Source organism: Pholcus phalangioides, unplaced genomic scaffold (genome assembly GCF_987345545.1).
Source record: "Pholcus phalangioides strain wild (caught in Gottingen) unplaced genomic scaffold, Ppha-v1.0 ptg000042l_1, whole genome shotgun sequence".
In the NCBI taxonomy this organism is placed as follows: Eukaryota; Metazoa; Arthropoda; class Arachnida; order Araneae; family Pholcidae; genus Pholcus; species Pholcus phalangioides.
In genome coordinates this window covers 17198458-17223806 of record NW_028301628.1, presented here as the reverse complement: position 1 = coordinate 17223806, position 25349 = coordinate 17198458, and the positions used below count along the sequence as shown (strand labels likewise).

The following is a 25349-nucleotide window of genomic DNA, read 5'->3' as shown; positions in this document are numbered from 1 at the left end:
TGATGCAACAAAGGCAAACTTTTGCAATCTGGTATTATATTTTTACACAAAGAATTATTTTATATTTGATAAATCCAGATAATATTATTAATCATAAAGATATATAATGTATTTTGAAGTTTTTTTTAACATTCTTAATTATAAAGGTATTTTTTACCAAAACAATGTTAAATTTTTTTTAATTTGATTTTTACAGCATATATTTAATAAACATATACTTAATATGTATGATAAATATGAAATGGTTATACTTGTGTGGAAAAAAAATTCTACATTATAATATTTAATACAGGCTCATAGATTTTTCCCAAGAAATTTAAAATTGCTGATAAAAAGCTAGAATATGAGGCATCAAATCACAAAGAATGAAATAATTATCAGATACAGCCTGATTGTTGTATATGAGGCAGATGGAAGAGAGTAGAACTAAAACCTAATGTATATAATGCCTGGTGGTGATATATTAGATGTGATGTTTCTTGTGATGATGATTGTAAAAAATAATAGCTTCTGTGAAGATATAGACTATGGCACATTGGCCTTTGTCCTTCAGAGGGTAGCTGGTGTCTTATTTGATTATAAGACTTTATCATCCCAGCAGGTGATGATAAAGTCACTGCTGCTGCTTCATTAAGAAAACTAAAACAAAAGTGTTAAAACTAAATTACCTCCCACATACAAATGATGCAAGTCTCAATTATGATCTTGCTGAAGACAGAGAATGTGCTCCATAGAGCAGCCTACTCCAGGGTTAGCAAATTTTTCTTACGAAAACACAATTTCCATTTGAGCTAAATATTTTATATCATTTTGGAATTCAAAGTAAAATGTCAGAAAAGCCACAAGCCACTTGAAATTTATAGTGTTGGAAAAGAAACTGGATCTGACTGTCATAAAGTGTCATGCAAGGTGAAAAATCTGTTACCCATTACATCATTAGACCCATCAGACATCAATCTTTTGATCTTGAGTGGAGCAAGTTCTGAGCATTTATCTACAGTGTGTAAGCATCATAGAGCTTTTTTCTTAAAGAAGTATGAAATATACCCGAAAGCATGTTTTAATTCTTTTAAATGTTATAGCAAAAAATAACAAAAGGTTTAAGGATGATAAACTTGTATTTTTCACGGAAAATAAATGAAATACATGGTTGTACAAAATCAATTCCAGGGCAAAAAATATGAATAAACACCTCAATAAATTAGGTGAAGAAACTGAATACTGTGAAGAGATGAACAGTGATAGTGATGTAGAGATAAGTAACTTGGAAATGTCAATTTCTAAACAAGAAGCACTTGAAGAAATAAATTCATCTCTACAAAACATAGGAGGGTCACCAATTAAATTTCATGGGGTAGTTCCACAGTGCAAGTCAAACTATGCCAAGAGAAAAGTTGAATCGGTCTGTACCACTTTAAAATCAAAGGTTTGTAAAGTTCTTGAGGAATTACCAGAAAATGAATCTCAAAGCATACTTAATGAAGATATTAAACAGAAAGCAAATGATATGATCACTTTGATAGAGTTAATTAGAACTAAGACTCAATTTAGCTATCACAGCAAGGGAAAAACCGCAAATTTTAACTCTGGCACCTGCTTCATTATGGAACAAGAAAAAAATCTCTGAAATTTTCAATGTCACTGAATATGCTGTGTAAAAAAAAGCAGGAGAGCTTTTGTAAATGAAAAAACAAAGGTGAGCCATTGTTTTTATTATAAAAAAATCAAATTAAACTTCAATGATTTTTTTTGCAATATAATTTTTTAATGCAAAGGTTTAAATTTTCTGTCCTATTCATAATCTGCATTTTTTTGTGAGCATTTTAGTGAAAATTTCTTTTGAATGTATTGAAAATCGGCAAAATTATGATATATTTTCATAAATAATATTGCTTGAATGGTTAGCTTTAGAGACGTCATTCCATGGGGTTAGAAGACATTTTTTTTCTCAAAAATTTTTGAGATATGTACATGAAATTTTGCATGGTCAACAAGGATGGTAGAAGAAATAAACAAAAAATAATAATGGGAATCTGGGATGATGGGTTGCATTTCAGTATCTAGTTGAATGATTTGAAATCGGAGCGATCCAGTCTTATTTCATTGAATGCATTTTGTGTTGCGAGCCAGAATAAATATATTAACGGTCAAAAAAACATTATTTTTTTCTCCTGTCTTTTAGTTCATATATTTTGGAGAAATTTAAAATAAAAGTTGTTTCGATAACTGTTATGCTTCTGGTCTAAAAATACGTTAGAAAAATTGTATTTTTTTTAACGAAAAATTCCACAAAAACAAAGTTTACATAATTTTTTGCATGTAAATTTCAAATTAAGTGTATGAATTATTTTTATTCATATTCTGTATGTTTTTGTGAATACTTTGGTGAAAACTTCACTTGAATATATTGAAAATTGAAAAAGTTATGATTTATTTTCTCAAGCAATGCCTCTTAAAAATTGAGCCTCAAAAAGTCATCTGCATCATTTTTTGATAAATTTCAACATTTTTTTCTCAAAAAGTTTGGGAGATATGCAAATAATATTTCACACGGTTAATAAGGATGGTAAAAGTAACAAATAAAAAAAATCATTGCAATCTGAGACTAGGGGTTTCATTTTGGCATTTTTTGCCAGGTGATTTGAAATGGATCATTCATCATTTTTGTCGCACAACAGTCATTTTCTGCACACGAGGGCTAATTAGATTGGGACCTACAATTTATTGCCAATTCCGAATGGCAGGCTTGTTTTTTTTTATACTCACTGAGAGGTTGGTACGCTAACCCCTCGATGGGGGACTCCCTGCGGTACAAATTTTTTCTGCAGTCATGTCGCCATTTTTGTTGTAATCCTGTGTCAGGAAAGTTTTCTAACAAGGATGAACCAGGTATCGAACGCGTGACACCTCTGAACATCCTTTGGTGCTTTAGGCGAATATCTTATTTAAAGTCGCGCCTGATTTAAAATGGAATGACCCTATAATATTACTATTGTTTTAAAAAACCTGGTTTAAATCTAAACACTGTGCTGACTTCAACTCTATTCAACATGAGTTCTCATACAGCAAAAACAGTGTGATGATGATAAAATTATATGTGACATCTGTTCCGGCTCCTTTCATTTCTTCTGTGCAGGTTTAAATGAGAAAAACTTTTGGAAATTAGTGAAGAGCTACAACAAAGTGAATGTGTATTAGATGTACAACACAGCAAAATGAACAACATCAACTTCTCATGCATCCAAACCAAATTTTGAAAATTCAGACATGGTGAGTGCATCATCTGCTGACTATTTCTCAAATCAAATGAATGAAACCTTACAAATACACAATTTAAACCCAAGTATACGTAGTGCTTTAAACGATATTTTCAGTTTATTATCACCAGAATCAACAAAACTGGTCCATGTATCTCCTCAATGATCCAAAATCACACCCGATGACTTGATGAATCAGAATTTCTGGGCTCACTCAATAGAATTAAAGCACTGAAATCCGAAGTAGCTCAGCAAAGGGCTATAATTTCTGAATGCAAGAAAAATCAAGTGAAAATAGAAAATGAAAATGCTGAATTAAGATCAAGAATCTGGTATCTTGAAACTGACATCTTAGATCTCCAAAAATATTCAAGACGAAACAACATAGAAATCCTTGGACTTCTTGAGACGTTGGATGAGGACAAGGACAACACAAAAACTGTGATTTTCCATAATTTAAATCTCTTGGAATTAGTGGGAGATGTTAGTGCCATGCATCGTATTCTATCTTCAAGGAAAGGATAAAGCCAATTACAATCCAGTTTAATTCTAAAAACAAACATGATCAGTGTTATAATGCAGCTCGCAAAACAAAGATGTGCGCATCTTAGATCAATGATCGTCTCACAGCATACTGCATTTATTCCAACGAACACCTAGCACCATATAATAAACAGGCATTTTATCATGCTAAAAAATTTAAAACAGATAACAATTACAAATTCTGTTGCACTCTTGCAATGGAAAAATATATTTAAGGGAATCAGAGAAATCCAGAGTATTTAAAATAACCCATGTTGACGATCTTTACAACACTAGTCAATAAGTTTATATTTAGTATGTACTTACTATCAGTAGCTCTTGAAATTGATATCATGTTTCCCTTTTAACAAATTTTGTATATACAAATAACAATCACTCTTTTTAAATGAATGCATCAAATCAAAATAGTGTATATGTTGCTTTTACCAAATTTGGTTTACATTTGAAATACTAATCTAATTTTTATAGCATGCCATATTTTATAAAGTTTAAAATTTTTTTTAATAGTTTAACCACACAATATGTAGTTTTTGATTTCCTTGAGGTGCAAAATTGCTTGGTGTAAATGTATTTACATCATGAAATCGTAATTGTTTTATTCAATCCTTGACACCCAGGACGAGTTTAACAAATACCTATCCTCACGTGATAACAGCAATTGCAATCAAATTTGTTGTATTAGGGTGGTATATTTGAATATTAGAAGTATTACAGCTAACTAACTGTTTTATTGAATGATTCTCTTGATTTTATTGATATACTTATTTTATCAAAAATATGGGTATTTGAGAACGAGATAAATTTTTACACATTACCAGAATTTAATTTATTTATGCAATGCAGAAATTACAATAGTTCGAGCAGCATTTTTGTATATACTAAAAAATATTTTCATTTCAATCATTTTTATAAATAATGTTTCCAAAACAGGTTTAACATTAATATAACTGATTATTTATTACTTTAAATGTGGAGATACATAATCTAAGCACTGGCGTGAAAATGCACGAATAGCTTACTTGCTGGAGACACAAAAATGTTGTGTTGTGTTTACAAAAGCACCGTTGCCACTATATGATAGCAAAATAACATCTTTAGGTTTTGGCCTTTTAAATGGGTAAGTATATTTATTACAATACTCCCCCCAAAAAATATGAAATACATAGATGATTATATGAATACAAAACAGAAGTTAATGTTCATAAATCAAACGTGAAGGCTTTTTCCGCTCACGCAATGGATATCGACGAGTCACTGGTACAGTACTTTTATCAGCAATATCATGATTCACCAGATCACTTTTTGTTGCACAGTTCTCATCAAGAGCAGAAGAATTCACTCCATTGTCTTTGACATCTGACACAGGAATACAATTGTCACAGCTAGATGAAGATTCGCTGTCATCACTGGGATTTGGAAGTGATGAATGAGTGATATTTTCATCAACAGGAACATGTGTAATGGATCTTTCACTTGCAATTGATTTCCTAGGAATATCACATTATCACGTTATCGGCAAATCCTCACAATATGAAATCTTAAATACATCAGATTGTGCATCCGACTCAGATTCTACTGGAGCACGAGATAATCCATCAGCATTAGCATGATCAGAACCCTTTTTGTACTCAATAGAATACTTGAATGAAGATAACAACAAAGCCCACCTCTGCAGCCTAGCTGCCGCAATTCCAGGGATACCTTTGTCTGGTGCAAAAATGCTTATTAAGGGGCGATGATCAGTTACCAATACAAAAGGTTTACCAAACAAATACTGCTGAAATTTTTTTATAGCAAAAATGATTGCTCCTGCCTCTTTTTCGATTTGAGAATAATTTTGTTCAGCTTTAGTTAATGTTCTAGAGGCATACGCTATGGGATGTTCCTTGTTGTCTATGACATGTGATAAAACAGCTCCTAAACCAAATGGAGAAGCATCACAAGATACTCGTAATGGCAATGTTTCATCATAATGGACAAGTACTGCATCTGATGATAGAATGTTTTTACATTTCTGAAAAGTTTCTTCACACTGAGACGACCATTTCCATGGTGTGTCCTTATGAAGCAATTCATATAGAGGACCCAATAGCATAGCAGAATTTTTAATGAACTTTGAATAATAGTTCAAAAGACCTAAAAATGACTTGAGTTCAGTGACATTGGTGGGAGCTTTCATTTGCTTAATGCATCTAATCTTTTCATCAGTAGGATGAATACCTTGACTGTCAATTATATGGCCAAGAAATTCTACACTTTCTTGCAAAAAACTACATTTTGACAAATTAAGTTTGACATTATAATCAGAAAATCGTTGAAATACCTTCTCTAATGTTTTCAAATGTGCATCAATTGTATCACCAGAAATCAAAATATCATCTTGAAAACATATCACTGATTGCAAACCCTGAAGGATCTTTTCAATTGATGATTGAAAAATTGCCGACGCACTATTTATGCCATACAACAATCTCGATGGGCATACTAAACCTAGGTGAGTGTTTAGAGTAAGACATTCTTGAGAGCGTTGATCAAGTTCGATTTGTTGATAGGCATGACTCAAATCCAACTTTGAAAAATACTTTCCACTGTTGAGAGTCGAAAACAAATCCTGCTGTGTAGGCAGTGAATACTGATTTTGATCAAGATACTTGTTCACAGTGACCTTAAAATCACCACAGAGTCGAACATCACCATTCTTTTTCGGCACGATCACAAGAGGTGTTGCCCAACTGGAATGCTCCACAAATTTCCAAACTCCTCGTTGTACGGATTTGTGAATTTCTTCGGCAACTTTCACCTTCAACGAATAAGGCACAGGACGTGATTTGCAAAAAACTGGTTGAACATCCTCCCTCATTTTCAATGTTGCCTTGATACGTCTAATTGGTTCACAACTTTCCTCGAAAAGCTTGTAATATTTATCAGTCAGTCTCTTGGCAGGATCACCGGATTCATTCACTTTGCGTATGGAAAATATTTTAGGCCAATTCAACTTGAAACATTTTATCCAGTCCCTTCTAAACAATGCTGGTCGATCGCCTTTAACAATTATAGCACGGGACTTGGAAGTCTGATTCTCATAAGTGACATCTACAATCACTTCCCCTGAAACATCAATAGGATTTTGATTGTAATCTTTAAGAAATACATTAGTAAATCTGGGAACAATATGAGGTAAATTTTTCTTCAGCCAACACTCGGAGATAATGGCTACATCTGCCGCAGTATCTAACTCCATTTCCAATTGTTTACCATAGATCTGTACGTTAACCAAGAAACGGGATTCTTTATTCAATTTATTAATTGAATTCACTGAAAATAAATTATACTCTTCATTGTCCAATTTATCTGCAGTAGATACCATTTTAGCAGAGAAATTTTTCTGCTTTGACTTGCATACTGGAGAAATATGTCCAATTTTATTGCAGGCATGACACCTAGCATTTTTGTACTTACACTTTTCGGCAGTGTGTGACGCACCACATCGATAGCATTTCTGAGAACTTGATTTGTTTTCGTGAATACCTTTACTCCATCTTGGCTTATTTTGATGAAAAGTCTATTTTCCCACTTTGTTTACATTCGATTAGAGTCCAGCCGCTGTAATCTTGATATTACTAGAGCCTTCTTCAGCGAGTTCCATTGCTACAGCTATGTCAATGGCATCTGCAAGTTTCAAATTTTTTCTTGCCAGTAGACGTTTCCGAGTTGCCTCGCAGCGAATACTGCAAATGAATCTATCCCGCAAAGCCTCGTTCAAAAAATCACCGAAAATGCACGTTGATGCAAGCCGTTTTAATTCCACCAAATACTCGGCGATGCTTTCACCCTCCTTTTGATTTCGTCGGTGAAACTTGAATCTTTCAGCGATGGTAATGGGTGCAGGACGAAAATGTTCTTGAAGCAATTTGACGAGCTCTTCATACTCACAGTCCTTGGGTAGACGCGGTGTTAGCAAGTTACGAAGCAATTTATATGTTTTTGCACAGAGCACAGAGATCAACACCGGTACGCGTTTTTCATTTTCCACTTCATTAGCTAGCAAATACTGCTCGAGCCGTTCGATGTACAAGTCAAAATCTGCATTGGCATCATTGTAAATCGACAACTGCCCAACTAAACCTACTTTCGACATTGTAGCTATAGCGTAATCAGTTTCTTTTTCAGCGCGTACAAGGTTCGATTTATTTACCTTTACAGAAACACTTCCTCGTCGCCATTTTTATAAATAATGTTTCCAGAACAGGTTTAACATTAATATAACTGATTATTTATTACTTTAAATGTGGAGATACATAATCTAAGCACTGGCGTGAAAATGCACGAATAGCGTACTTGCTGGAGACACAAAAACGTTGTGTTGTGTTTACAAAAGCACCGTTGCCACTATATGATAGCAAAATAATATCTTTAGGCCTTTTAAATAGCTAAGTATATTTATTACACATTTCAATCAATTGATTAATTTTAAATATGACTATGAAATCTGGAGAAGAAATACTACTGAAGTCCACTGATCATGAGAAGAACATCGCCTACGTCAGGTCTGACTATTTCCTTTTAGGTAAAGCGACAGCCCATCAAGAATAGCACATTAGCAACAGTACTTTCCCGATTGGCGTCTTTAGCGCTATTTTGGCCTCCTAGAAATTTCACTAAAAGTGCCATGGCAGTGCACTCGATAGCGTCATCATCGCAGTATTTTTGTTAAGTAAACACCAGCTGTTCGACAGTGCTGTCTTAAAGCATGGGCCCACCCAGGCGCAGCCTAAGGCCTCAAGAGTAGAGGGCATTACAAAAATACGATCTGGTTGAAATTTTCCAGAATTTACGTGGTAGGGCATCAGAAAAATCACTTGGCCTGGGAAGGTCTGTGATGCTCTTAAGACGGCCCGGCTGCTCGAGCACTTACAGCACATTATTTTAATACAAGAATATATATTTTTTATTCCACAGAAGGGCTCGAAAACTCCAGCCTTTTTTAAATAATCAGTTCCATGCATCAAGCTGAAGTCGAACACTACACATATAAAACATTTTCGACCATGGCCCCCAGAAGGATGGGGCTGACAAGGCTCCAACCCAGGAGAATTCTTATAATTTTCTTTTTTCCACACTGTAAATTCACAATGGACAGACGGTGAGAGATCCTAGCCTAGGATCCCTGGTGCAGCATGAGAGGACCATGCTTCTGATGCCCTTAAGCATAGCCCCTATATCTTAATGATCTACAAATAAATGTAACAAAAAGTAAATTTATTAATTTTTCCCTTCAATCCATTTCTCAAATCAACCATGATATAACTTTTCATATCTGTTCACACTTCACCTCATGCACGTGCCAATGTCTTGAACAAGTAGCATCCATTAAATATCTTGAAGTTCATATTGACTGAAATTTGAAATGGAATTCTCCTATTAAATATAGTCAAACTCACAGCTCCGTTTCATTTTATATAAGCTCTATCATCTGAAACCGTACATTAATAACCACCTTCTCATAACATTCTATTATTCTATGTTTCATTCATATTTAATGTATGGTCTCTCAGTTTGGGGATCTATAACTAATATTAAGCCTATTATTTCTTGCAAAAAAAAAAAAGCTATCAGATGCATCACTATAGTTCGTTTCAGGTTAACTTTGCAGTGAAAGGGAAGCTACGAGGGAACCGCATCACACGTTGCTATGACAATGAAAGCCTTTCAACCAATGTATCGATGCGCGGTCGCGGTAAGGTATAGCTTATTCTCACTGAGAAAAATCTTTTCACGTATAATGGTGATCATTTTTTTTTTCTAATTTAAAATTCTTAAACGAATAAAGATCGATTCAGAACAATATTTTTTCAGTATTTTTTTCAATCATTCAAAAAATTTAAATATTCTGCATAAATGATCATCGTAAGCATCCGATATATGGGAACTATATTTTGTGGCGAAGGAATACACTCTCTACCTTTCTCTGCACTGCAAAGTTAACCTGAAACGGACTATAATGATTATGTTACCCCTCTTATTTGATAAATTTCATCAATTAAAAATTCTCCTAGTGCGTTACCTCTATTTTTATAAATACTGATTAATAATTAAAAAACACCAATACTTCTTACCTCTTATTATATCACGTACTTCTACTCGTCTAAATGCCATCTACTAACTGCCATTAGTTCATAAAAATATTCTAAAAAAGAACTTCAGCTTTCTAATTCAAAATTCTATAATAATCTACCCAGAGAAATCACTGACACTACTGCATTTACTCCCTTTAAAAACGACTAAAACTTTGTCTGCTCCAACTCACTAACATTGAGTCCCATTTCTGATTTCATCCTCTAACATTATGCTTAATTAAATCATATCTTTAAATCACCTTCCATAATGCTGTACAAATTCATGTGCTGGCTCCATATTTATCATGGAATTATGAAGGAACGTTAACATGTTTTTTTCGTTTTTTTTCTTTTGTATATTTGGGGTCTATATTAAGAATTCATGTTGATATTATTCATATGTAATTTTTATAGCACCTCCAACATTGCATGAGAATATCCTTTATTATTTATATTACAATTTTTAACATATTTTATTAGCTGGAACACAACTCAGATAGTATACAATAAATATGTGTATGTGTAAGTTTATGAAGTAAGTGAATATAAAGCCCAAGATAAGAGTTTTAATGACTAAACCGCCTATGTTATCTCTCACCATATGCTTACCATGGCATATAAAAATCTTTGAGTTTCCTCCAGATAATTTTACTCATGCGGCTTATATGCCAGAGACGCACCAAAATGATGTCTTGCAAGGTGAGAATCTCAAGCTGTCCCTGCTCCTTCACATGAGATTGCACAGGGAATATTATATTTTTTTAATAAATGGACCCATGAAAAATTGTGACCTGAGTGTCCACAGAAAATAACGAACTAGGCAAACCACATTCCCAGATGTGGAAGCCCCTAGCAGTTGGTATAACGGCTCTATCTCAAAGCACTGTAACCTGCATGGGATGACCATTAAAAAAACACAGGTCTAGGGCGATTTATTTCATAGGTTTGTTATATCATCTTGAATTGTATGATACAGCCAATGTTTCTTATAATATTCAGATCTTGGAAGAGGCGATTGCCGTCCTCTGGAATTGTGTCTGTTTTGGAATCAGCTATATAAACTGTAGATCCCAATACAATTAGCCCTGATATGCAGAATATGACAATGATGTGACAAAAATGGTCACTGTAGCTGCGTGGGATGCTAGCTTGTTACCATATTATTTTCATTATCAGAGAAAGTTCATCAGAGTGTCTACCACATGCCCAAAGAAAAGCTTTGTGAATTTTTGTTGACCTTTGCTTGTCTGCCTAAATAAGAATCACTGGAGTCTTACATCAAATACCTTTCAAACGAACCATGACCATGGTCTAGACCAGTGGTTCTCAACCAGTGCTATGCGGAGCCCTTGGGGCTTCGTGTGCACTTCCCAGCCACTAGAGGGAAATAAAATAAATTAGCAAATTTGATAAGTAAATAAAAAAAAGCTTACAGGGTTCCATTGTAAAAACTATTCACAAAAAGGGCAGCTCGAGTCAAGCAGGGCTCCGCCATAGAAATTATAGACTGAAAAGGGCTCCGCGAGTCAAAAAAGGTTGAGAACCATTGGTCTACACAAAGTAATTTTAATACTCAGCTGGAAACCATTTTCCATTGAACACTAAACATGCTGGTGAATGGCGTAAAAGAAAATGACATATTAAGAGAAAGAATAGTAGAAAATGAATAGAAGACTTGGAAGCAAAATGAGAGACTAAAAATCTGTTAAAGATGCTGGAATATAAAATACATGGAGAAATCAGAAATCCGTTAAAAATAGGGAGTGAAAACAGATGTACTCTGATTGAATATTTTGTGAAAATAAATCAAAGGAGACTTTTTTTTGAAAAAAAGTAACTAGAAACAGAGATTGAAGGTTTTTTTTGTTCTGGAGATCAGCTGCAATTTGCGTAGTTTGACTCTATTTTATATGTTATCGGAAGCCTAGGTGCCAAATCCTGGGGAGGGGGTCTCAAGCTAATTCCATTTGCGGCCCCAAGAAATAAAATTGCAGGGAGGACACATGACGTCATCAAAAAGTCAGCTTCTATTGTGATGCAACTTCAACGTTTCTTAAGAGAAAATTTTGTTTTTGGCACAAGGTGGCGAAGTATTGAAGAATTTTGGCATTTTTGTAGCAGAAAGTATAGGAAAAATTGTAGCAGAACATAGCAGACGTCGGAAATTATAGCAGTTTGTAGCAATCGTAGCAGATCAGTCCTTTGACAAAGATCACATATCTAGCTGAAGCTTTTCATTACACATGGAAAATTTTCATTAAAAGTTTAAAATCCATTCACCTAATTTCAATCTGACAATTGAAAATTTCATCTAATTTTAAAGACAATTGAAAACGAATCACTATTATAATTACAATATTAGAAAATGTTATCAAAATCCTCATTTTCCTCACTGCTGTGTAACATTGAAAAACAAAACAAATTTCTTTAGCAGTTGTATGCAGTAATCAATTTTTCAACTTGAAATGAATGAATGCAATTCTTTCAAGTCTGGCAGAACTTGAAGGAATACTTAAATGCATTTCAACATATCCAGAAAGTTCATCAGATATGTCGCTGCCAGAGTTAGGAAGTTTCTTTCGAGTTGGAAAAACCACGGAAAAAAATCATGGAAAAAACTCATTGAATGCGGAAGAAATAGAAGAAACTTATTTGTGAAAAACTACTCATGCAATCATAATTTATTGGTGTTACAAGAGGATTTTATAATTTTTAATGTTAATATAGTATCCATTTTGAAAATTAGTTGTATATTTAAATAAAAAGTCCTTTATCTATATGCACTCATTGCCATAAAAATTTGCGCACCAAGAAATAATTGTGGGATAGAAACGAAAGTTGGTCTGAAGGCACATGTCGGGCAGACAGGCAAATGATTAGAAATGCAGCGTGATTGTGCATTGCGTAATGCCACTAGAGGGCGTTGAACTTCGTTCTCCTTGGAGTATAAAACAGGTAAGCAGAGCTTGCTGGAGTGTATTTAATCGTTTGCAAAGGAAATGCTGAGGTAGACATGCCGTTACGCCGCCGTCGAAGACCATATGAGCAGTTGTCAGAGTTCGATAGGGGAAGAATCATCGGGATGATGGAAGCTGGGTGGTCAGCTCGGCGAGTAGCTCGTCAACTAGGCTGTTCTGATTTTACTGTGAGGTGGTGTTGGGACCAGTGGACAGAAGAAACATCATTTACACGGCGACCAGGTTCAGGACGCCCTTGACAGACCAGTAGTCGAGAAGACCGTGACATCATCCGAAACGCACGCTTAGAGCCAACTGCCTCTTTGGCCGCTATTCAGACACAGGCAGCAGCTTCACTACGGGCCCCTGTGTCTTCCCGAACCATCGCAAGGTGCCTGGCTGAAGGACATCTGGTATCGCGGAGCCCATTACGTGTGCTGCCAATGACACCCACCCACCAACGCCTCCATTTGGAGTGGTGTCGAGCACGACGGGATTGGACTGCAACGGAATGGAACCAGGTCGTCTTCAACGACGAATCGAGATTCAACTTGAGCAGTGATGAGAATTGTGTTCGTGTGTGGAGGCCCCGTGGTGAATGCATCAATCCTGCCTTCGCTTTACAGCGACACACCGCTCCCACAGCTGGTGTCATGGTATGGGGTGCCATTGCTTACGATACACGATCACCCCTAATATTGATCCATAGCACAATGACAGCCCAGCGGTACGTCCATAACATCCTTCAGCCACATGTGTTGCCACTCATGGCAGGGCTCCCAGGAGCCATTTTTCAACAAGACAATGCTAGGCCACACACAGCAAGGATGTCACAAGACTGCCTCCGCCACATTACCACCCTTCCCTGGCCTGCTCTATCCCCAGATTTGTCACCAATCGAGCATATCTGGGATCATTTGGGACGGCAAGTTGGACACCCTACGAGGTTGGTCGAACTAGAGGCGCATTTACAGCACCTGTGGAACGAGATGTCTCAGGACATCATACGGAACTTGTACGCCTCAATGCCCGCTCATATCACATCGTGCATTCTCGCTAGAGGGGGTCCAACAGAGTACTAAAACTTCTGTTCATCTGTACTTTTTTCTGCAATAAATTATCCTTTTTCTTGGATTTTCTAATCACTTACTTATATCAACGTAGTACTTACATGTGTAAAATTTCGTTTCATTTTGACGACTTTTTCTGGGTGCGCAAATTTTTATGGCAATGAGTGTATATAAAATTGATTTTCTGTCTGTGTGTGTGTGTGTGTGTGTGTGTATGTTCTCTATACAAATCTACAATTTTAGGTCGATCGTCGCCAAATTTTGCGTATATACCAAATGGGACCCAACTTGAACGATAGGCTACTTTAAAATTTCGTCAGAGCAGGGCAAATGCCCCAAACGGCAAAAGAACTGTCGGGCAACAATGGTTTTTGGGCCTCAACAATCACTTTCCGAACGTTTACTTTGGTTACCGTGGTTCCTTAGCAATGCGTTTCAGACGTGTTTATGCCTTTACAATAGTTTGTCACTTCTTTAATGCAGCCAGTTATGTATGATAGTTTATGCCTTTATAATGGGTTGCTACATTTTCAATACTCTCTGTAATGAGGGTTTTTGAATAGACGTCATAATCATCACCAGCATCGCTTTGAGGGTCAGGAAAAGGGTGATCCTCATAGAAATCAGTGTTAAAATTACCGATTTTACTGTAGAAATGCGGAAATTTGGTGGGGTTTTCAGTCACATCAATAATTTTGAAAATTGTATTGAATTCTCGATTTTTGAAATATTGAGTTTGCTTAGAGATATACGGAGCCCAGGAGAGTAAATGTGGAGTAATTAGCCGGACCTACTTTTGAGTTGAGATCCATGCAATAACATTGATTTCAACTTTTTATTTATATCTTCTCAAGTATGAAAATTAATGTCTCCTTATTGTCTAACAGCATAATTTCATACAGTTTAGATTGTTTTAAAATTAATTATGGGCTCATAAAGTACATCGAAAAAATTAGACAGCTTTAATATTTTTTGATGCAGATGAATAACTAGAACTTCAGGGGGGGGGGGGAATCGAAAGACTTGGCACCCATTGAAAAAGAAAAAAAAAATATTCATTTCTACGTTTCTTTAAATCTAGATTTGTTTATTTCATGAGTCACACAGTAAGTCGCCATATTGGTTCAACTTGGACACTGTTTGTCCCTTAAAGAAAGAGGGAGATATCATGTGATCCAAAAAGTCTCATTGAAGAAAACCCGGGCAACGCCGGGTATTAAAGCTAGTTCATATATAAACTTAAAATTACTTTAACTATTATATAGTTCTTGTCAATTATTATATATTGACAAGAAATATATTCAAATTCTGTTTCAATGAACACCTTTGTAGTAAAAATTTTTTTTTTTCATTTTAACAAATACTTTTCTATAATCCCTAAGATAAATTTACATAGGAACAATGCAGAAACCTGGAATTCCTTTATAATGAAATTTTGCTATAACAAAGTGATTTCTCCGGTTTCTTGGAATTCATCATAACAGGATTCGACTGTATAACAATTTTAAAATTCCTCATTTTTATCAGTTCAGTGCAATGTGTTGTAACAAAACCTTTTTTGTTATGACAGCCATTAACCTTCTGGCTGCTCATCCCGCGGTTTCCACGGGCAACTCAAATGTAGCAAAATCTGCTCATCCCGCGGGAATGTGTTTTTCTTCCTTTATTGAGGAGCGCATCCCGTTTTCCCCCCGTTTAACCACTGAAATAAATTATATACAGTATTAGACTTTTCATTTATGTTTTGGCCAACAGATGTCGTTAGTTGTCCACTAAATTGCGACATTTGAACGTACGTGGTATTACCGCTCAAACTTCACTTTTTGAGTGAAAAAAATTAGACAATTTTTAAAGCAATTTCAGTTCACAAATTGAGCAGTCAGAGGGTTAAGCTATTGTTTGGGTAAAATTCTAAAGTTGAGTGGGTAAATTCAAAAATATATATAAAATTCTTTTTAAACCCGCTGAATTTATGGGACAACTTAGAGGCATTTCAACATGATCACAGCTTTTTGAGAATTTCAGATATTTAATACATTCTTTCCCACCATATTACTACGTATATTAAAAGTGCTTCGAATGGTATGACTGAAGTAAGTTTGGCACTTGCGGTTGAAAAAACCATAAGTTACTATACTTTGCCACAGTTCCTGTTCAGAATTTAATTTTTCACCCCCAATATTCAGGATCTATAAGGCATGCAAACAATGTCTCTTCATATCTTAATTTTATGACATAGTAAAAAGCTCCATTCATTCACGACAAGAATATTTGCACAATCTCTCTGTAGCTGATACATCGAGTGCTATAGAAATGAGTTAAGAGTTGGTTCAAAATGTTTGAACTAACTGTTCATGCAATTTGAAATTTTCAATTGTGTCAAGTATGTTTCTATCCACCTCATGGACATATTCACTAACAATGATTAAAAAAAGCATTACAATTACAAATTTTTCTAAGCATTTCAATTGGCTGTTATATTTGATGTCTCCCAGCAGCTTTGGTCTTATTGCACAGGGAACGTGTGTCAATCATACACCAGTCTTATGATTCCTAAAATACTTTTACACTTTTGTTACATGCGACATAATATTCCTTGTAGTTAAATATTGTTAAGTGATTAGTTTCATATGTTCAACAGATTTAAAAAAATGTGTTGAACATATTGGCTTGTGGAAAAGGTCAATGATCAGCTTTTTCAAGTTCTTAACACATTTTTACCTCAAAATCTTCATGCAATACAATTATTTTCTACATACAAACATGTATTAATTATACTTTAAATAATACAATATGTTTTAAACTCAGATTAACATTTTGTGCAGTGATTGAAATAAGGTAATAATATAATTAATAATAAATTTGTTTTAATGTGTGTGCTTTATTGGAAAATTAAATGTTACACATTTTTGCGAGATATTTATAATTAAAAGTTAAAAAATAATGTTTTTAAAACATATTTATTATTTCAGAATTAATGAGATGAAATAACAAGTATTAATTATATGTACTTTAACTAAATAATAATTAGTGCACATTCTTATTTTCTTCCAGTTTCTCCCCCATATATTCATGGACTGTAGTTTGACTTCCAATAACTTAGTTCTCACCAGACACAGATGATTGAGTAACATAAATTTCTCACCACTAGGGATTAATAATTTAATAATGTTCAGAACCAATAGTTTTACAAAATAACCATTAAGATGGGTGAAAGAAGGCCTGTAAAATACGTCCATATCTGTCAACGAAAGGACTCAAAACTTAAATTATCAAGGACCGCACTGTAAGAGAGAGAAAAGAAAATATTGACCCCCCCCAAAGAGGTCGATCTCCCTACTCACTTCCAAAGTGCCTCCCTACGGTGACTCACACATACATGGATGCATACATCCAGCCCGGCCTTGAAATATGGCATTATTTCAACATATTATTAAAATTATGTACATATACATTACTTAAACTTGAGCTGTACATACAATAGTACTGAACTGCACTCAGTAGTAATGTGTGTGAGCTGTACTCACATTACTTAAACTTCAGCTATACAACATACTAAAGATAACAATTATTATAGGGATAAGTTGCAGATAAATTATGTAAATAAATGACATGTTCAATTTAAAAGTAAATATGAATAAATACGAAATACAACAACTGAGTAACTAAAGAGTGAGGAACTAAAAATGCTTGCAATATATAAACAAGTAATTTTAATTGGCACTTTCTTTGGTGTTGACAACCACAGGTTTCTGTTTCCCACATGCAGCTCAATTGTGAACAACCCTTCTGCCCAAATTTTTTCCATTAATTGGCCAAATTCTTTGTCTCACAAAGCAAAGCAGTATTTGCGGTTCAAGGTAATGGTACTTCTTATGGAAAAATTCAAAGACTGACCCTCCTTGGAGAGGTCTAAACCCAGACTCTTTTCCGAAGTGCCTCCAGCACAGTGGCTCATACATACATGGATGTGTACACACAAGATCTAACACCCACTGTTTCGGATGAAATAAGTTCCTTAAGGAAGAAACCCAACCTTGGTAACGACACACTTACGTGAATCATAGCAGCTACTATGGCTCCATAAGTAATGCATAAATAAAATGCAGAAATGTTTGTCCATGAGGGACAAGGTTCGCTATTTACATTGCCTGATGTCTGATAACAATAACTTTTAGGAGACAGAAAACCTGGAAAAAACTTCAAGCTGCACAAAAAAAATCAGATGAAAAAAAGGTGGGAATCTCAGTAAGTATAAACTACACTGAAGAGCCAAAAAAACTGGTTAAAATGCCTAATATTGTGTAGGGCCCCGCGAGCACGCAGAAGTGCCGCAACACGACGTGGCATGGACTCAACTAATGTCTGAAGTAGTGCTGGAGGTAATTGACACCATGGATCCTGCAGGGCTGTCTGTAAATCCGTAGGAGTAAGAGGGGGTGGAGATCTCTTCTGAACAGCACGTTGCAAGGCATCCCAGATATGTTCAATAATATTCATGTCTGGGGATTTTGGTGGCCAGCGGAAGTGTCTAAACTCAGAAGAGTGTTCCTGGAGCCACTTTGTAGCAATTCTGGACGTGTGGGGTGTCGCATTGTCCTGCTGAAATTGTCGAAGTCCGTCGGAATGCACAATGTACATGAATGGGTGCAGGTGATCAGACAGGATGCTTACGTACCTGTCACCTGTCAGAGTCGTATCTAGACGTATCAGGGGTCCCATATCACGCCAACTGCACACACCCCCTTCCATCACAGAGCCTCCACCAGCTTGAACAGTCCCCTGTATAAATGTAGGGTCCATGGATTCATGAGGTTGTTTCCATACCCGTACACGTCCATCAGCTCGAAGCAATTGGAACCGAGACTCATCAGACCAAGCAACGTGTTTCCAGTCCTCAACAGTCCAATGTCAGTGTTGTCGGGCTCAGGAGAGGCATAAAGCTTTGTGTCGTGCAGTCATCAAGGGTACACGAGTGGGCCTTCGGCTCCGAAAGTCCATATTGATGATGTTTCGTTGAATGGTTCGCACGCTGACACTTGTTGATGGCCCAATATTGAAATCTGCAGCAATTTGCGGAAGGGTTGCACGTCTGTCACGTTTAATGATTCTCGTCAGTCATCGTTGGTCCCGTTCTTGCATGATCTTTTTCTGGCCGCAGCGATGTCGTAGATTTAATTTTTTACCGGATTCCCGATATTCACGGTATACTCGGGAAATGGTTATGTGAAAATCCAAATTTCATCGCTATCTCGGAGATGCTATGTCCCATCTCTCGTGCGCCGACTATAACACCACTTTCAAACACACTTAAATCTTGATAACCTGCCATTGTAGCAGCAGTAACCGATCTAACAACTATGCCAGACACTTGTTGTGTTATATAGGCGTTGCCGAGCGCAGCGCCGTACTCTCATTGGTTCCATATCTCTTTATTTGCATACACATGCCTGTACCAGTTTTTCTGGCTCTTCAGTTTATTTTTCCCATGGTATTATACAAGGTGATTCAAAACCTAACTTACAAACTTTCAGGGGAGGTAAAAAACACAAAGACAAAACACAAAAACCCCAACCTGATCAACTGGAGAATAAACCAAGATGCAGAAATGACAATCCAATAATGGGCGGAAAAACTCTTTATTTAGCTTTTACACCAGGCCAGTACGTATACACATTAAGTTTCACAACAAGAGCTCAAAGTTCTTACCTTACAGTTATGCACAATTTTTTTTGTTTCTGTTTTGTTTTCGTGCTTTCTACCTCCCTAAAGTTTTGTACGTTGAGTTTTGGATCACCCATTATAAGTCCGACAAATGTGATAACTAGGGTTAGGATTTTTATGCACTAAAAATTAAAAAAAATGTTCTATAAAAAAATGCATTTATGCTCTTAATATGCTGTGAATATGCCCTAAAAAATTTTCAGTCATGTCTTAAATAACATTAGTTTTAGCAAAAAAAAAAAAAAAAAAGAGAGAAGTGTTGATGCAGTCTAAATAATTTTTAGCCATTACTTACTGTATGAATGAAAATTCTTTGTTTTAATAACTAATCTCATCAAGCCGAAATTTCCCTTCTGAGTAAGTTTTTCCCCCCATAAATTCAAAATAAATGTGCTGCCATCTACGGTTAAAAATACCTAGCCAAGTACTGTGCTTAGCTTTACTGTAGCCAATTTTATCCACGAGTTACCATTACAGATGATTAATCTATTTGCAGCCACACACTAGTGTCATTAAAGGGCTAGTATTTTTATGCTCAAAAAATTAAATGTCATTGCTGATTGGTTGAAAAACCTGAATTTAAGGATTTTTTACCAATCAGCAACAACGTTCCAGTTTTAGTACATAAAAATCCTAGCCCAAAGAACTCTCGTCAGAGGTAGGAACTGAAAAAACTAGTTTGAAGCGGGAGCGGGATTGGAATAGCAAGGAAAAAGTTACTTTTTATCAAAAATTACAAAATATACCATAAATTTTTAAAATATGCTCGATCACGTAAAAAAGGTAAAGTAAGCAAAAAATATATAAAAAATGTGAAATTGAAAATATGCTCATAGAAATCTGAGCCCTAGTGATAACAATACCCTGATGAGGAAATTATGTGATTTACCGCCAACTGTATTACTCAATGTAACTTTTCAGTCATTTCTGAAATTTTTGTTTTTTGTTGTATTTTTCATACGTAGGAATACCCATAACATAAAAATTTTTAAATTCCTACTCAAATATTCGATAGCTGAAAATATAAAACATTCAAATTAAATTGATAATTTATGAAATTTTTAAAATTTCTAATAAAGTTTTCATACTTAAAATACCTGTCACTCGGCTTGCTGGACAAAAATTGTTCAGTTCTTTATTACACTGATCCTCAAAGTCTTGAGCAGTTTCCAGCGTACTAAAGGATGAGTCTTTGAATTCATCATTGTTCAACTTCTCTGCTCTTTTTCTATTAAAAATTTGAGATAATACATTAAAACAATACAAGTAATGCTTTCATATACAGCATTTATTGTGCTACATTTGTCATTTGAATAAATACACCATGAATATGGCTTGAATAATGGCTAAAATCAAAGCAAAATCAGTGTACAATCACTCACTAAGTTAGGGCATGAAAAATTTGTGATGATTCTCAGTACTGAACATCAATCTATAAAAATTATTATTTCATGTGTACATTCTTAATAAAAATCCATAATTTTCTACCAATTTTCATGAATTTGTTCATATGTATATATATATGCTAAATAGGACACCACTCAAGCAAATTAACGAACAAATGCCAGAACTCTGCCACCAAACTTATCCTGTTGCTTAGATCCTTTCCCTCCTGCTTCATGGCAGAGTCCATTACTATTTAACTGTACATGCACCTTGTGAAACATTCCTTTGGGGAATTTCTAACGAACTAATGCATGCCGCAATGTGTGTTGTGAGTGTCTATGGTTGAATAGTAAATCTAGAAATTGTTTTGTGTTTGTTTAGATTGGACGGCATGCTTTATGTGTCCATTAAATTTCAATGTTTCTCTGAGCATTTTTACTCAAATAATCTGAACCAAGATTCAAAATATTACACACACAAAAAAAGACCTTTTTCCATTCTTAACATCGCAGTAGTAAAAATCCAGTTTTTTGTAATCAGGTTATTACAGCCTGGTAGAATCCTCGCCTAGAATGAACAATATCTATACATATAAAATTGATTTTCTGTCTGCCTGTCTGTCTGTGTGTATGTATGTTCTCTATATAAATCTACAATTTTAGATCGATCGTCGCCAAATTTTTCATATATACCAAATGGGACCCGACTCAAACGATAGGCTACTTTAAAATTTTGTCAGAGCAGGGCAAGTGCCCCAAATGGGCAAAAACTGTTGGGCAACAATGGTTTTTGGGCCTCAACAATCACTTTCCAAACGTTTACTTTGGTTACCGTGGTTCCCTAGCAATGCGTTTGAGACGTGTATATGCCTTTACAACGGTTTGTCATTTCTACAACGCTGTCAGTATATGTACGTATATTTATGCCTTTATAACGGTTTGCCACTTTATTCAATCCTCTCAGTAATGAGAGCTTTTTGAATAGATGCCATCATCAGCATCACTTTGAGGGTAAGGCAAAGGGTGATCCCCCATAGAAATCAATGTTAAAATTGCCGATTTTAATGTAGAAATGAGGAAATTTGGTTGGGTTTTCTGTCACATCAATAATTTCAAAAATTGTATTAAATACTCGAGTTTTGAAATATTGAGTTCGCTTAGAGATATACGAAGCCCAGGAGGTTAAATATGAAGCAATTAGCCGGACATACTTTCCAGTTGGATATCCGTGCAATAACATTGATTTCAACTATTTATTTATATCTTCTCAAGTATGAAAATTAATGTCTCCTTATTGTCTAACAGCATAATTTCATACAGTTTAGATTGTTTTAAAATTAATTATGGGCTCATAAAGTACATCGAAAAAATTAGACAGCTTTAATATTTTTTGATGCAGATGAATAACTAGAACTTCAGGGGGGGGGGGAATCGAAAGACTTGGCACCCATTGAAAAAGAAAAAAAAAATATTCATTTCTACGTTTCTTTAAATCTAGATTTGTTTATTTCATGAGTCACACAGTAAGTCGCCATATTGGTGCATGAAAATTAATGTCTCCATATCGTCTTTTAATATTGAACTGCATAAATTCATATAGTTTAGGTTGCTTTAAAATTAAGTACATCGAAAAAATTCCACAGCTTTAATTATGCATTTTTTGAAGCAGAAACAGGCAGAGATCGATAACTTGAAGTTCAAAAGGGGGGGGGGGGAATCGAAATACCTAGCACCCTTTAAAAAAAGAAAAAAATTTTTTTTTTTCTTTTATGTTTCTTTAAATCTAGATTTGTTTCTTTTATGAGTCGCGTAGGAAGCCGCCATATTGGTGAACTTGGACATGGTTTGCATGTCCCTCAAAGAAAGAGGGAGAGGTGATCCAAAAAAGCCTCACTGAAAAAAACCCGGGCAACGCTGGGTATTATAGCTAGTATATATATAAAATTGATTTTTTGTGTGTCAGTCTGTGTGTGTATGTTCTTTATACAAATCTATAATTTTATATCGATTGTCACCAAATTTCGCATATATACCAAATGGTACCCCACTTGAACGATAAGCTACTTTAAAATTCTGTCAGAGCAGGGCAAATGCTCCAAATGGGCAAAAAACTGTCGGGCAACAATGGTTTTCGGGCCTCAACAATCACTTTCCAAATGTTTACTTTGGTTATCATGGTTCCCTAGCAATGTGTTTCAGACGTGCATATTAGGGTGGAACGAAAAAAAAAAAAATACGAAATTGCCATCGTAATAGAATTTAAAATATGCCTTTATGTGAAGAAATGCCATTCCTAATTTTTTTCCCCAAAATTCAAACTTCTTGAGGTTCCTCATCGCCCCTAAAGTTTTACGCACGTGTGGAATTCTGTAACATGACACCGCGGAGGAGGCTTTCCTATTCCCCTGAACACGTGATTCGTTCAGTGAACTCAATGTTTTTCCCTTGTTTTCAGAATTCATCAGCAATCTTACCCCTTAACTGAGAGGATGTATAGCAGTCAAAATAACGACCAGAAGCTTTTATTGTTGTGACATTTTAGGAAATCCTAAAGAGTTGGATTCTCGGATCTTGCCCACCCATGGCGATGTTATGCTTTGTTATTTGCTGACTTAACGCAATATGAAGGCACAGCAATCAAGAAAAAATCCAGCTATTGCAGACATTCTTGAAATTATCGTGCCAAAGATAGAAAATATTTGGAAAACTGCTTCAATTCCTACGGTTTCTCACCAATGGATACGCAAAATTTTCAAAGACTTTTACTGTAAATACAAGAATCTTCAGAAACATATGAAAGCAAGGAAAGATTCTTAAACTTTCAAGTTGAACTTGAAATCTTTTCAGTGCGAAGCATGGAAATTGTTCGACATTGCAGCATGCGAATGTGATTTTGAAGACAGTAAGTGTGACAGGTTGAGGAAGGTCCCAAATTTAGAGCGAAATTTCTTGCAAGATCAAAGAAGTACACGCAAGATGGCGATTGGTCGAGTAATGTCCTAACAACGAAGAAATTGAAAAATAATGAACAAAGTAAAATGACAGTAGTATCCCATTTGAAGTCATCTCAAGAAGAAACAGCGGAAACTAGTTCATCAACCACTGAAAACTCATCTATATCCAACGATTCTGAGGAAATCTGAGGAGATCTGAGGGATTATAGTGACGGACTCGCGATGCGAGGATCCGGGTTCGAACCCACAGTGGTGGTCGGCTGAAGTTGGTTTTCTGTGGTTCCCAACTTCAAGGCGCAAATGCGAGCCGATCTCCCCGTTAAAAAGTCTCGCCACGGAGAGCAACAGTCTTACAACGAAAAATCATTCAATCATAACACTTCACTCATAGTTTGAAAAACTGGTGGCAGATGGGAGGTTCCTCATCGCCCTTAAAGTTTTACGCACGTGTGGAATTCTGTAACATGACACCGCGGAGGAGGCTTTCCTATTCCCCTGAACACGTGATTCGTTCAGTGAACTCAATGTTTTTCCCTTGTTTTCAGAATTCATCAGCAATCTTACCCCTTAACTGAGAGGATGTATAGCAGTCAAAATAACGACCAGAAGCTTTTATTGTTGTGACATTTTAGGAAATCCTAAAGAGTTGGATTCTCGGATCTTGCCCACCCATGGCGATGTTATGCTTTGTTATTTGCTGACTTAACGCAATATGAAGGCACAGCAATCAAGAAAAAATCCAGCTATTGCAGACATTCTTGAAATTATCGTGCCAAAGATAGAAAATATTTGGAAAACTGCTTCAATTCCTACGGTTTCTCACCAATGGATACGCAAAATTTTCAAAGACTTTTACTGTAAATACAAGAATCTTCAGAAACATATGAAAGCAAGGAAAGATTCTTAAACTTTCAAGTTGAACTTGAAATCTTTTCAGTGCGAAGCATGGAAATTGTTCGACATTGCAGCATGCGAATGTGATTTTGAAGACAGTAAGTGTGACAGGTTGAGGAAGGTCCCAAATTTAGAGCGAAATTTCTTGCAAGATCAAAGAAGTACACGCAAGATGGCGATTGGTCGAGTAATGTCCTAACAACGAAGAAATTGAAAAATAATGAACAAAGTAAAATGACAGTAGTATCCCATTTGAAGTCATCTCAAGAAGAAACAGCGGAAACTAGTTCATCAACCACTGAAAACTCATCTATATCCAACGATTGTGAGGAAATCTGAGGAGATCTGAGGGATTATAGTGACGGACTCGCGATGCGAGGATCCGGGTTCGAACCCACAGTGGTGGTCGGCTGAAGTTGGTTTTCTGTGGTTCCCAACTTCAAGGCGCA

At 35.6% G+C, this 25349-nt stretch overlaps 1 protein-coding gene across 8 annotated transcripts in view; it reads right to left on the bottom strand.

Annotated features, from left to right (window-relative positions):
- mRpL46 (mitochondrial ribosomal protein L46) overlaps positions 1-25349 on the bottom strand; it is a 101022-nt gene that overhangs the window by 38912 nt on the left and 36761 nt on the right. For 6 of the 8 annotated variants that reach the window (XM_089254680.1, XM_089254682.1, XM_089254686.1 and 3 more), the window contains one exon: positions 20756-20895. In XM_089254680.1, coding sequence (XP_089110806.1) covers positions 20756-20895 — 140 coding nt within the window. The remainder of the gene's footprint in view (positions 1-20755; positions 20896-25349) is intronic. The other 2 variants (XM_089254681.1, XM_089254687.1) reach the window with 1 other exon arrangement.